The 16,917-nt window shown below is 43.1% G+C and overlaps 1 protein-coding gene across 2 annotated transcripts in view; it reads left to right on the forward strand.

The window, feature by feature from the left end:
• PTBP1 (polypyrimidine tract binding protein 1) overlaps positions 1–14,721 on the forward strand; it is a 31,388-nt gene extending 16,667 nt beyond the window's left edge. For both annotated transcript variants that reach the window (XM_055806886.1, XM_055806887.1), the window contains 12 exons: positions 671–843; positions 1,858–2,004; positions 3,227–3,397; positions 4,144–4,254; positions 4,618–4,792; positions 5,403–5,480; positions 6,805–6,953; positions 9,634–9,667; positions 10,169–10,261; positions 10,636–10,852; positions 11,098–11,175; positions 11,575–14,721. In XM_055806886.1, coding sequence (XP_055662861.1) covers positions 671–843; positions 1,858–2,004; positions 3,227–3,397; positions 4,144–4,254; positions 4,618–4,792; positions 5,403–5,480; positions 6,805–6,953; positions 9,634–9,667; positions 10,169–10,261; positions 10,636–10,852; positions 11,098–11,175; positions 11,575–11,707 — 1,559 coding nt within the window. In that variant the 3' untranslated portion in view covers positions 11,708–14,721. The remainder of the gene's footprint in view (positions 1–670; positions 844–1,857; positions 2,005–3,226; positions 3,398–4,143; positions 4,255–4,617; positions 4,793–5,402; positions 5,481–6,804; positions 6,954–9,633; positions 9,668–10,168; positions 10,262–10,635; positions 10,853–11,097; positions 11,176–11,574) is intronic.
• The last annotated feature ends 2,196 nt before the right edge of the window (positions 14,722–16,917 follow it).

The following is a 16,917-nucleotide window of genomic DNA, read 5'->3' on the forward strand; positions in this document are numbered from 1 at the left end:
TGCTGTATATGGTAGTTTGCTGCTATTTGGGAGTCATACACCATCTAGAGGTTAGTGATCCCACCAAGACAGTATTCTTGGGTGCTCAGTCCAGAATTCTGCCCTCTCTGCTTGTCGGTGCCATGAATTGCCTTATTTTGAGCTACCATTGTCTTCAGAGTCCCTTCATGTTCTGCCTGTGGCCTCCCTGCCAGACACTGTCTGCTCATGTCTTTGGTGGTGTGCTGCAGACAGTCTTTGCCATATGTACAATCCATCTGATCTCTAAAATTATGTTTTGATTTACTTGTTTTAGTATCACTTGCTTCTAAGATGTCCCCTTCAAACTGCTTCATTGCCAAGAATACCAGTCAAAGTGAAAAGGCATAAAGCAGCAATCTAGAATGAGTGGCTCAGACCCACACAAAGTAGAAATGTGGGTGGGTGGGTGTGTACTGTAAACAAGCTGTAAAATGGCCACTGGAGAGTTGATTCTATTGCAGCGGCATTCAGCTGCATCACTTGAGTGTAATTTGGGGGGCGGGAGTAAACCCATGTGTCTTCAGACTAGTTAAACTATGGAATTTCTCTGTGATGGTGCTCCCCATCCAGTTACTACTCTCTATGTCAAGAGTTGTAAGTGTGTGCGTATTCTTTCAAACTTGATAAAACCAGTAATTGCTTTTTACAGCTAATGGAAACGACAGCAAAAAATTCAAAGGCGATAGTAGAAGTGCTGGGATCCCATCTCGAGTAATCCACGTCCGTAAACTCCCCAGCGACGTCACGGAGGCAGAGGTCATTTCTTTGGGCTTACCTTTTGGCAAGGTCACCAATCTTCTAATGCTGAAAGGAAAAAATCAGGTATTGTCTCCATAATTCAAAGCAGGGGTTATGTCAAAGGCTTGATGAGTTTGTCATCAGTAAACCAGATCCAAGTTGTTTAAACAACTGTCAGGTATTAGGAGACAATAACTTCTGCATACTAATATTTTACTTTTCTGTGATTATCCCATGAGCTGTGGAAAATACTATTTTCAGGCTGTACAGGGAGCTAAGTCCATAATTATAGGTTGTCACTTGTAATTACATTATGCCTGGTTTTTAAATTACAGGCCAGGTAAATTATTTGGACAGCAGTGACATGAGTTGGCCTTTTTCACTCAAGCTGGCTTGACAGTTGAGTAACCACCAGTGTAACTTTGCATATTAAGGACACCTTTACAGATACAATGAATTAGCTGGGTAGAGCTAAAACACTCTTGGGTAACGCAGGAGGTGTGTGCTAATTTGGTAACTGAAATTGTCTTGCAAATTAAGGAGTAAAAAAGCAAGGCAACTTTAATCATTGCTTAAAAATACTATGTCTTTAATCTTAATTATGAAAATGTGCTTCTGAGATGTTGCATGGCGTGGTTATATGTAAGTACTTAATGTAATGACTTGCTACAATCCCTTACATTTTTGTTTTGAAGAAGAGAAGACCATAAAGGTGCGGAACAGTGAGTGGGCTTACTGAAGCTGCTTAATATGATAAGTGTTAAGAATCTGGACTATTGCTGTATTTTTGTGTTCTTGCAGATGCTTCTGTCACTGCCATTTCCCTAAATACATGTAGCATGGAGGTCTTAGGATGAGACTGAAACATTACATGAAATCTGTCTGGACAGTGAAGATCCTCATTTGTTCTATGTACAGTTGGTTCTTAAACAATTCGGTGTACAAAAGCTTGCATGTAAATGCAACAACTAAATACAATTGAACTGGAGGTTCCTCCTGAAGTTATTGGTCTCTTAATGCAGTTGTCAAGTATTAATGCTATCCCCTTGTGTGAGCCGCTTTGATAACATGTCAGTGTTGGATTTGACTTGTGCACAGGCTTTCATAGAAATGAATACAGAGGAGGCAGCCAACACCATGGTAAACTACTACACCACAGTCACTCCAGTGCTCCGAAGCCAGCCCATCTATATTCAGTTCTCCAACCACAAGGAGCTTAAGACGGACAGCACTCCAAACCAAGCAGTTAGTTCTTGTTCTTCATGTTGTGTAGTACTGGTGGGAGGGGACAGACTGTTTGCAGCTACTGTTTTGATTTATAGGCCTGGGATGGTTTTGAGATTTGGTTTAACTATCAAAGAGCTAAATGGAGCATACTAGCTTCTAGCTTGTGGAATAATGTCTCCTAGAATAGCTTTTAGCCAAATTCTCTGCAGACTGTTGAATGAGCTGCTAAAACTGCTTTAATGTCAGGGGTAGAAAATGCATTGTGAGTGTGAGATCATGAGAAGTGGTGTTTTAGCATTCCTTAGCTAGAAACAGTAACTGAAAACCTATCTAAAGACTTGATTAATGTCTAGTGCTTCAAGATGTTTGTTTCTAATATTTGAAAGGTTTATATAAAATGAATCTCTGATGGGGCAAAACTTGTGCCTGCAGCATGTTGGTGGCAAGTGCTGGCTTTGAGGCAGGCAGTGCTTGAACACAGCTGTTCTTAAGGCTTTGTCTGGGCTATCTAGAGCTTCCATGCAAGATATGCTCTGCATAGGGTAAAATTCCCTTCTTCAGCTCGACTGCTCTTGGCAGTCTTTCAGGACAGGAACACTGGAAAAAGGTCAAGTTACTTGTGGCTCCTTATCAGAGGTGGCTATGGAGTATGTCCCATTTGCCTCCTCTCACTTTTCAGGCTGACTTTCATCAGGGTCAGAGCATCTAATGCTGTGTGGATGGAATGCTGCTATTTGGTGCATCTAACAAAGCCAGAATCTATGATGTGCTCGCTGCACGCATCAATGTTATACATGTGAGGGGGACTCTCAGCGTAAAGTTGGTTTTCACTCCTGGATCCCTATAGCAGATGCACATTAATCTTTCCATCTTGTCAGCATCTGTAGTATTCTGTAGATGGCGTTTCACCCCAGAAGAGCCTTGTTTTTCCTTTTTTCTAAACAATGGAATCATTTTGCTGCATTAGTAGGTGCTAAGCAAGGTTCTAGCAGTAGCACAAGTACTTCATACTTCATTTAGTCTGTATTTTTGCATTGCTCTGACTTGTTGGGGTGATCTGTATTGTCCATGTTTAAAATGTGCTGAAGTCATTGCATCCCCAGTCTTGGGAACAGTAAATTGTGTTTTGTTGTTCTGCTGACTGAGTTCTGCTAGTAGGTTGCAGATAGGAAGCTGAAGAAAGGCTGACTTTGTTTTTGCAAGCAGAAGTGTTGGTCTAACAGAATGTTTGGTTCTGCAGCGTGCCCAAGCAGCTCTGCAAGCAGTGAATTCTGTTCAGTCTGGAAACCTAGCGCTGTCAGCTTCTGCTGCAGCAGTAGATGCGGGAATGGCGATGGCTGGCCAGAGCCCTGTCCTGAGGATCATTGTTGAGAATCTCTTCTATCCTGTCACTCTAGATGTTCTGCATCAGGTAAACCACATTATCACAACTTGCTTGAAGATTGGCCTGGAGGAAGGGGTAGCAACAAACAGTGAATTATTGCAATGGCGGTGTTCTAACAGTATGTGTATTTATCTGTATAATTCAAGTTCTGAACATAGCTGTTGCATTTCTACTTCTGGAGATGCTGTCACCTACATGAGATTCTTCCAGTTTTGGTGCCAGTCTGGCCAGACTTTAATTTCCAGGGATTTGATTGCTGGTCCATTTTAATTGGATTACAGTCTGGTACAGTGCAAGGGACAAATAGTCATAACAGAAGTAGCTGCTTCCATGTTGTGCTGCAAGGGTGGGGGGAAACAAATGCAGTGTTCAGCAGTCATCTGGGCAGTAGCCTGTTTGGAAAGCTCCTGCTGTCTGCTGTGGTTGTTTAACTTCATCTTTATGTTTAAAATGCAAGCTTAACTGCATTTAAGAATCATTGAAGTCCTTATAGAAGTTGCAGTTTGTGAAGGTGTATGTGAACCTTCCTGTGTAATAACTCATAACAAACAAAACTTTATTAGGGGGGGCAGTTTGGCCACCCTCATGTTTTTTTAGTCTGATGTCATGATGCAAGTTAATACCCACGGCGCAGTTCAAAAAATTATTTGTAAGTTGGAAAGCTAACAAGGTGAAAGGGTAACTTCTGTTGTTTCTGCTTCTAATAATGGAGATCAATATGAAATTAACTTGCTGTAAATGAGATAATGAGATATGCAAATATTATCTTGCAGATTTTTTCCAAATTTGGTACAGTCTTGAAAATAATTACATTCACGAAGAACAACCAGTTTCAGGCCCTGTTACAATATGCTGACCCAGTGAGTGCTCAGCATGCCAAACTGGTGAGTAGTACGCCTGCAGTGCTAAACACCTGAATTATTAGGCTTGCTTTTATTAATCTGGAATCAGTGTCAGAAACTTCGGAGTATTTGGTGGCCGTACTAGGTTTATGTGAGCGTTGCCCTAATGGCAGAGCACATGTGAGTGGGAGGGAATTTCCCCACCAGGAGCAGTCCAGCCAACTTGAGTGAATCCTGAGGGGGACATGGACATGAAGCAGTGCTTTCCCTGCACAAAGCAGGATACCTGCATGTCTTGATGGAGCGCTGGTGCCTGAGGTGATGTAACACCTCCTCTTCAGAGACTTATCACTGTGGTCTTTGCGTAAACGCATCTTGGATGAAGAATGGTTTTTTCCCTTGCAGTCTTTAGATGGACAGAATATCTACAATGCCTGTTGTACACTGCGCATCGATTTCTCAAAGCTCACAAGTCTTAATGTAAAATACAATAATGATAAGAGCAGAGATTATACGCGACCAGATCTACCTTCTGGGGATAACCAGCCATCTCTTGATCATACCATGGCAGCTGCTTTTGGTGAGAATTCTGGAAGTGGGAACAGGACAAACATAACTGATCTGTGTGTCTGTTGGGGAAGGGAAGGGGATGTGATCTTCGTGTATTTGGTCATACAGAATTTTGGAATACAGTGTGATGAATGAGGAAAATTTGGGAACCACTGAATCAGAAGAGTGCAGAATGCTAGTAGGAGCATAGGGGTGTGGGTGCATGCTGCTGCTTTGAAAGCATGTCTCCATTTGGGCAAGGACTGCTTAGGGTTTTCCAGCTGCCTGTGCTGTTGGTGCCATCTGCTGTTCTGCCTGCAGTGGCCATAATTTGGGGCATAGGAACCTATACTTTGAAAACTGTGTTGTGATTAAGCAGTTATGGGAGCTACTAGCTTGTATTCAGGCCAACAGCTATATTCTCATAGCTGTAAGAACAGCAGAGTCGGAGGAGGAATAGTTTTTGCAATTTCTTGAAGTTCACTGTTACATTAGAGGCATTTCTGAATCGCTGTTTATGTTTTAGGGCTTAGCTTTCAGCTAAATGCTTATGTTAAAGGACAGACCATGACATTCCAGCTAGAGTCTAGAGTTTTCTTGCTATTGGGTGTCTTTATATAAATGTCTCTTATCTTTCCCAGGTGCCCCAGGAATAATCTCTGCTTCTCCATATGCAGGAGCTGGCTTTCCTCCTACCTTTGCAATTCCGCAGGCTGCAGGTACTGTATTTCGTAAGTTGAAATTTTATATAGGTTTTCTGTTGCTGAAGAATCTTGATGTTTTAAAGCTAAGTAGTGGTATTTCTGTTGGGGTTAGTTGTGTAAATTCTAAAGGCTGGCACTTATACATTGAAACACCATTCCCTTGATGTTTAACTTCAGCTAGCAATGTGTGTGTGCAGCTGTAGCACCTCTGGCTAGGCAATATCCCAGTGACAAGAGGAAAACGAGTAGCAGGGTGGGAGTCAGTAAAGGCAGATTTTGAAATAATTGGAAGAGGTGGGGAGGAAATAACTTTTTTTGTATTTTTAGTTTCCTCATGTGATTGCAGAGGTTGGGAGCTAGCTCTGACAGCTGTAAATGTAGTCAAAAGCAAGGAATCTGTCAATTTTATCTAAATATTCTGAGTAAAGCTAGTAGTTAAACATGAATGTAATTAATACTGTTACAGTTGCACTGTGAAGTTTAAATTTCATGCAGGTAAAAAATTATTGCTACTTACGGAAGTAGCCAAGTGTCTGAGATGAAAATCTTGGGGTTTAGGTGCTGAATACACTCATTGGAGTGCTAGACTGAACAATTTTTGCTGTTTTTCATAGCACACCAAGCTGTGTTGACCTTTCTTGTAAGTTGATGGGACTTCCTTGCTTCTGACAAACAAGCACAGATCGAACTGTTGAACCATTAATGTTTTGTTAATATCCTGCCCTGCTGGGGAAATACACAATGCCACTTCGAGAAGTAATTTAGTTTAATTGATTACTAGCAATTGTCTCTTGAATGCTAAAGCTCTTCCCTTTGGAGGGCTAATACAGTGAGGCACCAGCTGTTACTGTGAGCAACCTAAAGATGCCTATAAATAAAAAAAATTAATGTTTATCCATTCAAGAAGAGATTAGGGGATGGTGGCATACAGTATCTGATTGTTACATGCATGGTTAAAGAACAAAGCATTTTTGGCATGCACTGATTGGAAAGACCCTTACAATGCACTGTTTGTGATACCTGTCCTGCACCAACAGAGCTGAGGCTTTGTGCTGATTCCGCTTCTTGTGAAACATGCACAATATTGTGGTCAACAAGATAGTGCCGAGAGGCACCCGTTAAGCACCAGGCACTGCAAGAGCAAATACTATTAGAAATGACAACATTTCCTGCAGCACCAGAATTGGAGGCTCCTGTTGCTCTTAAAATATGTAGTCACTGTGTCTTGAATGATTACTTGCATGTTACAGAAGGTGTGCTGTTCTCCCTTCTGGTGCAGCAAATAGACTAGAGTACATGCTGTTGATTTCTTTACTGGTTAATATTCTTTAATTTCCAGGCCTGTCAGTTCCAAATGTTCATGGAGCACTAGCTCCTTTGGCTATCCCATCAGCAGCAGCTGCAGCGGCTGCAGCAGGACGGATTGCCATTCCCGGCCTCACTGGGGCAGGGAACTGTGTTCTGCTGGTTAGCAATCTGAATTCTGAGGTTAGTGGAGTCCTAACTTTACCTTTTTCTCCTTCCTGTTACCTCTGCTTTCACTTTCTGAACACAGATTGTGCTGACACTTATTGAAAGTGAAATCCTACTGTATCCTAAAGGAAACGACAAAACTAGAAAAGCAGATGATGTGCTCTGCCGGCTCTAAAACTTACAGCAGATCAGTACTCTAGTTGCTGAAGGGAAATGAGAAAGTCCATCTCAAATTAAATTCTTGCTCTTCTTTGGTTCAAAGCCAAGGATGCTGCCTGCCTGCTCTTGTCCCATAAAGACTACAATGCCTGTCCCTTCCTCCCTCTTATTTGGAGTCTCCCTGCCATTCCCATGGAATAGTGTCATTTGGGTCACAGAATAATCATGTCCATTCTTTCTTTTCCTTAGCATGTTCTAGTTTTTAATACATTAATTCAGAACTACAGAGAGAGTCTGTTCTGACCTTTGCTCTTTCTGTGTAGTGTCTGGAGCCCTGCCAGCTTGACCTTGTACCTGTGCAGTATTTCCTCTGCCGTGTGCTTGCACATTTTCCCTTTCCAAGATTCCTGGAGTTTTTCCTTAGCTAAACCCCTTAACAGCTCACAGTTCACATTTTCAATTCTGCTTAATTTAGTGAGTTGAAGCATTTGGGTTTCCGTAAGAAAATAAATCAAGTAATACTTGTACAAAAATCCTCTTTCATTAAAGACAGGATCATAAGAGAATTTGGTATGGGTATCTTTGGATTTTTTTTTTTCCAGTCAGCTTTTGGCTCTTTGTTGGATTGAAAGTGTAGAATCTTCCAGTGTGTGCAGTAGTGTGATGAGTCTCTGCTGAAAAATATTTTAACTGGTGGGACTGTGCACACAAGTTAATACTACTTTGCAAAGCTATAAAACTTACCAGTGGTGTCAGAGTAACCACAAACCTCTTTTGCATCAAAGGGGAAGCCTGGATGTGATGAAGGATCAAAATGTTAACTCTGGATGAGATGAACCAATTAAATCAATATTTCAAACTACTTTTTTTTAAAATCTGTCATTACTATTTTCTCCAGGGCATGAAATAATGGCAAGGGCTGTGATACAGCTTTGGTTTGGAGGAGTTGCTCTTTCTACCCAGGAGCTCCTCTGCCATTCCAGGAACTGTTGTCTCTGACTTGGTCCCGTGACTTGCTGCTCAAACAAGTCTTAAACATTTAAACATTAAAGAGCTGGACTGTCAAGCGTGTGTTTCTTGGGACGATTCTGCATTGCCTGGATGGCAGCAACAGGACAAAGGACTGTGCCCTACCTCTGTTAATTTGCACGTGCTAACAGCTCTGAGCAGTGTCTGAATGGTGTGTGCAGTCCTTGTTTGTTAGGAGCAAGCGGTTATTTCATGCCTTGTGGTTTTTTGATGAGCTCTTCACTATCCATCCAGCTTATCTTTGGGCTAGAGAGACTTTGATACTTGTACTGAAGCTGTGAACTAACAGACATGAAACTTTTTTTCCATTTGCCTGTATAATCAGTGTTGTAGAAACTTACCTGTGCCACAACCAGTTAGTTAAGAGGCAGTATTTCTCTGGAGTGACTACTCTGTGATAATGTATAAAGTGTTTTTCTGAATTGGAATCATGGAAACTGAAATTGCTCCCATTTTTTTTCCCCATGATGAGTGGAAGTCTGTGTGTTTCAACTTGCGTTGGCTTTTACTTTGAATGCTGACTGCTGTCTGCATGCAAAGTTAGTGGTGGTGTGGGGAACAGAAATGCTTTTCCTGCCTTTCTGGTTCAGTAACGGCAGTTTTGGGTTTCTTCATGGTGAGGTCAAGCCATGGGACATGGAAGGGAGTAGGCCTCTGTTGCAATTGAAGTACCAAGTTCCTTTATAGCAAGCACTTCTAGCGGACTTTGGAGGGTGTTTTTGTGGTGGTACAGCTGCTCATCTGGATAATCTTTTGCATTAAAGGCAGCGATCAGTACTGAAATCAGACTTGATTTGTCACAGCTAAGCATTGCAGTATAGATCTCTTCTTCTATTCACTAAAGCAGCAAATGCAGCTGTGTTTTTGGCTTGGTCTGTGAAGTTGTTTCTACTAAATTTTTGTAATTGGAGAAAATTTGTCAAATTTTAGGGAATTGCAATTTAATTCAATATTAAAGGCTGTAGAAGTCACTCTGTTGTAATACTGTCTCTTACTTCTTTGTATATCTTAAGTAAAAATGCCTTTTCTTTATCATTGTGTTCCACTAGGTAAAACCTATTAACTGTTTCTGTAAACAAGTTATTGTATGTAGAATTCTATAAATCTGACTGATGGAACACTACATATTTCCTTATGTATTTACTGACCTGTGTTTTTTGCTACTTTTTTCTTTTCTCCCCATCCCTGAATTTTTTTTCTTCCCCTGATCCGGAATTTCTTTGCCAACTGACTGCACGGTACTTCTGCTTCCTGTTGTTGCTTGAAACAAAAAATAAAAACATTCCCCTTCCAAAAAAAAAAAAAAAAAAAACCCTGCTCTTCGGAAACCAACCTGCCCTTCAATATTAACCATCTTGAAAACTTCATCATCCATCAACCAATTTCGCCATTTCCTGCGGGGACTCTGCCCTTCCTCGTTGTGGACGATTTGTGCAACCTCGCTCTCCCCTTCGATTCCTTACCTCTTCCCTGTCCCTCCGCTGCCTTGCTCTGCTGTTCTCTAAAGAGAGTTACACCCCAATGCCTCTTTATTCTTTTCGGTATGTTATTATTCACACTTTTTATTACCTTGTTTTTCATTTATTTGAGATTACTTTTTTGATACTTCAAAAATGTACAGTTTGCAGTTTGCCATTTTTTTGAATGCATAATTTCATTTTTACGTTGTTTACTTAGTTTGCTATTTAATTTAGTTTGCCTTTTGTTTTATGTTCAGTTATGCATGGTTTATTGCTTTGCATGTCTTTTATAAGAGTTTTAAATTGTGATAGCATGCTAAATTGTCCAGTCTTCTGGCAGTAAGATTTTTTGCTTTTTGCTGAAACCCAGTGTCTTTTCTTTAATGTATTGTTCCATTATTATTCTGCTACATAAGAATTTGCCTTAATTAGAGCAGAATAAGTAACCATGGTTGGAATGAGATCAGTTCTGGTTGTGAATGAATGTTTTTGCTGTTGGATTGTTTAGCTAATATTAAGTTGAATGAGACTTCCATTTTTTTCCCCTACCTAAGACTATTCTTGTTTCCTCACTTTTTGAAGGAGTCTATGGTGATGTGCAGAGAGTGAAGATTTTATTTAATAAGAAAGATAATGCCCTAGTTCAGATGGCTGATGGAAACCAGGTGCAGCTTGGTAAGCAAGCTTAAAAGTCTCAGACTGTTGGCGTTAAGATACCTAATGGGTAATTAAAGCTTTAATATCAGTACTTTAAAAAAAAAAAAAACAAACCACAAATGAAAACCTGTGTCCGTGCACTTAATTGCTTGCATATGTAGTATAGATTTGGGAACAGCTCTGGAGAAGGTAAGGTTGGTTTGTGCAAGATAATCTAGAGGGGAAAATAGAACAAAGAGTAGGGCAGGGTAGCAATGCATGCCTGTTGTGCAGCTCCTGGAGGATGTGGTGTCTGCATAGGGAGGAACTAAATAGAATTGTAGCTTTGATTTAAATGTGTGAGCAAAACTGTGAGATACCATAGCAGTCAGTGCTGTCTCTAACCGTTGCAGCCATGAGCCATTTAAATGGTCAGAAGCTTCATGGGAAGCCAATCCGTATAACATTGTCCAAGCACCAGACAGTACAACTTCCCCGTGACGGACAGGAGGACAAAGGTCTGACTAAGGACTATGGAAATTCTCCTCTACATCGTTTCAAGAAACCAGGCTCCAAAAATTTCCAGAACATCTTTCCCCCTTCTGCCACACTTCACCTGTCCAATATTCCGTAAGTATCCACATGGAGAGTTCCTGTATGGCAGAGTATTAAAATGTTTGCAAATTCATGTGAGTAAAATACGGTCAGCTTCTTGCTGCCGGCAGGAGGAAAGTTTGCCCATCTTCTTGTTCTCATAGCATTTCCAGTTCAAGAAGTCACAGGTAGAGAATTTAGAAAAGGTTCTGAGAATTGGGTTTTAAAAATTAATTCAATCTGTCAAACATACATCTGACTGGAAAAACTATTTGTTTCAGACCTTCAATAACTGAAGAAGACCTTAAGATGTTATTTTCAAGCAATGGTGGGATGGTGAAAGGATTCAAATTCTTTCAGTAAGTGTTTTGTCTTGTGTCCTGTCGTGGGGCTTTTCAGTATGAGAAGGGTAGAAGTTCTCAGTCCTTACCAAATTCCAACTCAGGCTTAAGTGAAAGGTGAGCGGAATCTTCACTAATGTAGCATTTGACTTTCTGGAATAAAGAAACCCAGAGTAACCCTGAGGTGAGTGCATGGCAAGTGTGAGTTGAAGAAAACTAAATGGCTGAGTGAGAGTTTGGGTATGTGTGTTTATCATGTAGATATGCTCTTCCATGTAAAAAAAAATATGTTGCAGTTAACCTAGATGGTTAACTTTCTGCTGCCCTGGTTGAGTGCTAGATAAGAAAACCTGCGTCAAGTTGGGGAAATGCTGTGTGCAGCGGTACTGAATGTGACTCAAATTTCTGTCTTGTCAGGAAGGACCGTAAAATGGCTCTGATCCAGATGGGCTCCGTGGAAGAAGCTATTCAATCACTCATTGACCTCCATAATCATGACCTGGGTGAGAATCATCACCTGCGCGTGTCCTTCTCTAAGTCCACCATTTAAAGCTTTGGAAGGCGTGGGACAAAATGGACTTGACTTAAAACCTCTTGGGTTCAGCCTTGACCTTAAAAGGCTGAGCACTAGGGTTTCAACTTCCATCATTCCAGAAAAAAAGCCACTTTAAAAATGCAGCTGAAGTGACCTTAAAAGACCAGAGATTTTATTTTTTTAAAGAGAAATCAGTTTACCGGTTTTTAAAAAGAAAGTTAAATCTAATTCATATTGCTAACCTTGCGGTGATGGGTAACAATCTTGACTGTTCAAATAAAAATCACAAGTTAAAGTTTACACTTTTGGAACCTGCTCTGGGAAATTCCCCTCCCTTCCTGCTCCTTCTCCCCCCAAAAAGCAGATCCTAACAAGTTTATCAGGTTTCACTTTGATGCCTTTTTTATTTTCTTTACCCATCCATGCCTTGAAAGACCTAAAACCACTGTGCAAATTCACTTTTAGCGCCTTTGAGTCAGGATTTTGCAAAATGCATGGTGTATAGGAGCTCCCAACTCACCCAGCACAAAAATAAGTTGCATTGATCCTACCTTAACTGTGCATCTGCTGTCCTGTGCCTTAAACCGTTTACTACTTTGGGGAAAACATCTGAACTGCAGGGAGTGGATTGGGAGAGTTGAGGGGAATGCGTGAGCTCTGGCTTACTGGATCAGCTTGGTGTAGTGAAGGACAAGTGAAGCTGGCAAAGTGGATAAAGAAAATATTGGGCTTTGACTCTTCAGGCAGTTGTACCCCACTGTCCGTGAAATGTCTCGATCTGCGTAGTATCGTGTGTCTTCATGCCACTTTCCAATCTGCTTGTGGTTTCTTGCCATCTGCAAACTGTCAAGTGGGAGTTATTTAAGATCCTTTGTCAGTAACATTCAGACTTAAGCAGAAAGGTCTGGGTGGGGAAGCATTCCCAAGACCAAATTACATTCCATTGTTAATAGTGAGTCAACAGGCTCTGCCCTTCACAAGAGCATTGATCAAGATACGAAATCAACCACTGTTGGACACTTGTGAAGACGAATCATTAAGAGTTTGTTGAAATTTGTGTGTGTATATATATATATCTAAATACTTGGCTAGGATTTGAAGAACTATTGGATATCCCACATTTAGGAAGGTGTTCATGTGAGTCACCTTTGTGCCCCTAATTTGAGATTAACAAGACCAATGTAGCTCTGCCATCATTCTTATAGCATGTCTTCAGCATTTGAGCTTTTTGTTTTAATTCTTGTATTATACTTTTTGATGCCGTTGCTGTCATCTGTGCCTAGCAATATTTCCAGTTGACCAAATATTCTAATCTCTTTATATGCAAAAGAAATAGTTTAAGTACCTTTTTATAGAATGATAAGATGGTATAAACGTAATCTAAATTTACTCCTTTGTGGTATTACCCTTGTATACTGTACTTTCTTATTTTATTTTTTTTTTGTAATTGAAACTGTAGGGCAGGAATTTAGTTACCAGGCTGAGGTCATGACTGAGGATGAGTAATGTAATGAAATTGATAAAACATGGTAAGCAAAGCAAACTTTCACAGCAAAGTGTTTTGAGATAACAAGCACAAACAGCTTGTGAATTTAAGTAAAAGGACCCAGGCTAAAGTTTATAACTCTTTAACCTATAAGCCCAGATCTTTTAAGTTATAGGAAGGGAATTTATTAAAAGTAGAATGCAGCAGATCAATTTTTTTTTCCCCAGTGATACGACCATTTATTTTTTTCTGGCTTACAACTCTTTCCCCGGGCCGTTCTGCCTTCTATTCTGTGTAATCCGATGTTGCCTTACGTTTCCCTCTAACCTGCAACCTGTTCGGATGCAAAATAACGAGAATCTTGTACTTTTTTTCAGGGTTTTTCTGCAAATTGTGGACCAAAGTTTGGTTTTTAATTGTCTTAGTGTTGCAAGTTATGATTTCCTTGCTTCGTGTGGGAGCTCTTGACTTGCCTAGCACTGAGTGTTTGGAAAAGTCTTAACTTTTCTTAGTTCCTCCCTGAACTCTCGAGGGTGTGAATTACGCTGGACAAGTGTGTGAAGTCTGAGTGAGGGTTCAGCTTGGGTTGCTGGCATGAGATTGGTAATCCTTGTCTGCCTTAGTCTTCAGTTCGTGGCTGAGGAGTGTGCAACCATCTTCAATGATGCGTGTTGAGCCGAGAAAGCTCAGCTGATGCTGGTTTCGGTTACCTTTAAACCTTGGGTAAGCCTGTTAATGAAGCCTTGTGATCATCTGCCTCTCTGGAAAGCTCTGTGCTTCCTTGCCAGCATCTTAATGTTCAGGAGGGTGCATTCAGGTGTCTCGGTAGTTGTTGTCAGCTAGAGTTAGTTTGCTCATCTCCCTCCCCAAGTGAAAAATCCTGTTCCTCCTGTAGCCAGGGAGCCCACTCCTGAGTGTGCACTGCTGTGCAAGGAGGATCCACGTGCAACCCAAGTGGAAACAGCTGTGGTTTAACTCTTTAATTAAATGTGTTCAATCAACCTCACCCAAGACACTGGGAAGAGGCTCATTGGGATAAAACCTGTCTGGTGGCCTTTAATGTTGGTTTGGTCAACCCGCAGGCTCTATATTTAGCGAAATGCGAGCAAATGAATTGAGGTAACCCCGGAACCCAGGCAACTGTGGGTTTTTCCTTTGGATCCCTGTGTTTGCATGTAAAGAATGTGAGTAACAAAAGGGTGTACATATTTATAATTTTTTTATACCTGTTGTAAGACATGAGGGGGCAGCAAAACCCAGTTTTTTATGGTGAACAGATGTATTGTATATTTTGATAACAGCTATTACAGGTTCAGTATTGTGGAAGGTGGGGTGGGAAGGGTAAGCATACACAACACCAGAATTCCATTGCCTCTTTCAAAGAATGTTTGTAATGCAAAAAGAAAAGAAATTAAAACTATTTTATAACAACCTTTGTACCTTTCTGTAGCTCCATTATTTACTGTTCAGATTGTAGAAAGCAGTTATTGGCCAGTCTGTACTTGTGCTTTCAATAAATTTCTTCTGTATTCTTTGCTTCTGATTTTCCTATCTCTTTATTGTGCCTATTTTGCTTCTGATTTTTCCTTCTAATGTAATTTCAGCTGCCTCATTTTACATAACTTTTGACTCTTCACATACCTCTGGGCTGGCAGAGTGTTTGTCCCAGTTAGCTCCGTGCAGGGGGAGGGGTGAGGAGCCAGGGCTCAGCCTGGAGGGGGGCTGTGGCCACATCGGTTCCAGCAGCTCTTCGGTGCTTGAGTGAGGTTGTTGGGCCTTAACTGATGCTCTGCCTTTGTCACACTCCAACACTTTTTTTTTTTTACTTCATGTTCCTAAGCTTTCCATATATTCTAGCTAATATCCATGAAATAACCCACTTTCAAGTCAAATAAGTAATACTCTCTGTAGTTTTGTGCTTTAGGTGTGTCAAAGCTTTCTGGCTAGCTGGATGCGGTGCAGCTCGCTGTCCATGGGAGGAGGTGCAAGTCCCGCTCTGACTCCTGTGGGTTACTCTGGGGGGTGGGTGCCCCCTGCTGTGGGCGCACCCAGGCCTCAGTCGGTGTCCCACGGAGCAGGGCCCTTTCTTACGGAGGTTTGGGTTCTTGTTAACAAAGTGTTTCTTGGTGTGGACCTGGAGGCCACGGAGCGCACTGGGGTACGGCAGGTTTCAGTAGGGAACCCCCAAAGCTTTGCTGCGGGGGGAGCAGGTCCTTGCAGGGTGATGACAGCATACTCGGGGGGGGGGGGGGGGGGGAGGATGGGTCCCATGGTGGGATGCCAGCGTGCAGCTGTGCCAGCCTGCCCAGGGCTGCCAGCACTGCGCTGTTCCCACAAACTGGCCCCTGCTGTGACAATGCGAGGGGCACAGCACCGCTGCACTTCCTTCCAGCACTTTGGGCTGTGCACTGTGCCCCAGCAACTGGGAGTGGGGATACTGGGCACCCCGTGTGTTCAGAGAATAAATGCACTGAGCTGTTGCTTGTGTGGCTCTGCTGTTCCGTCCTTCAGCCACATTCCCTTTGTGCTGAGCACAGTCACGTTAAACACGAGTTTATTTCATGGGTGTCTGGGTGCAGCCCTCTGCCGCCAAGGTTACCGGGCAGGGTCCTGCGGGAGCCCTGCGCTGCTGAAAGAGATCACTGTTGTTCCTTGAAAGTGTAATAGGATTTGTAACAGCTGCCTCTTCCTTGCCTGCCTCAGTGCTTGTGTGAAAGCAGCGCAGAGCTGTGCGTGTCCAGCACTGCTGCCCTGCAGGAACGAGCATTAACAGCGCCGGGTTTGGTTCAGCGCGGTCTGGTTACGAGGTGCACCACCCCCTCCTGAGTGGTGGAGTCTGGGGTGCAAACCAGCATCCTGCCCTCCCTGGGGGGCTTCCTGCATGAGGCTGGGGGTGGTTCATGCCGGGAAGGCCCTTGCAACTGGATCTTCCCTTAGCAGGAGGTGTCCTGAGCCGTAGAGCACCCCCAGCACCCATCCCTCTCCTGCCCTGGGCTTGTGCCGGAGCCCCCGGCCTTCGTGATGCTGCAGTAGGTTCGGGGGCACGTGGCCGAGCTCTGGGCAGCGAGTTGGGTTTGTGTCTCCCAGGCACCGTTTGGCAAAACCAGAGGTGCCGGCAGCACCTCTCCCCTCCCAGCGAGCTGGGGTCCCCGCGCCTGTCCCCCTCGGACAAGGAATGAATCGCTAATTAGCTGCCTGGTGCAGTAATTACGGCCTCCCGGCTCTGGCTGCAGGCAAAGCAAATATTGATCGCTGGGCGGGTGCATGTGATGGGCTGGGTTGCCATGGAAACTGGCAGCTGCCTGTCACGGGGACCGATCCTGCTTGTGGCACCGCTGTCCTGTCCCTTCCCATGGTGGAACCCCTGGGGCACCCAGGGGGCTGGGCTGGGTGACCTGCGGAGGGGCCAGGCTGGTCCCCAAAGCTGTGGTGGCATCCTGGGGTGAGATGGGGCTGAGCTGGTGGCAAAGCTGGTGGCTGGGTGTGCTCCTGCACCCAGAGCCTGTGTGCAACCGGGCCGGCAGCGGAGGCGACGGCTTGAAAGATGCTTTTAACGAGGAACCGCTGATTTATGGAAACCTGGATTGTTTCAGGCGCGAGCCCAACAGCCCCTCCGTGCCAGCTGCTGCACAGAGCGAGGGGGGAGAAGGTCCCTGCAGAATAAGCATCCCCCACCCCCGATCCCAGGCCTTCCGAGCATCCTCTGGGCACAGAAAGTGAATTCTGCTGCTCCTGCCAG

This window comes from Falco peregrinus, chromosome 5 (genome assembly GCF_023634155.1).
Source record: "Falco peregrinus isolate bFalPer1 chromosome 5, bFalPer1.pri, whole genome shotgun sequence".
NCBI classification, from domain to species: domain Eukaryota; kingdom Metazoa; phylum Chordata; class Aves; order Falconiformes; family Falconidae; genus Falco; species Falco peregrinus.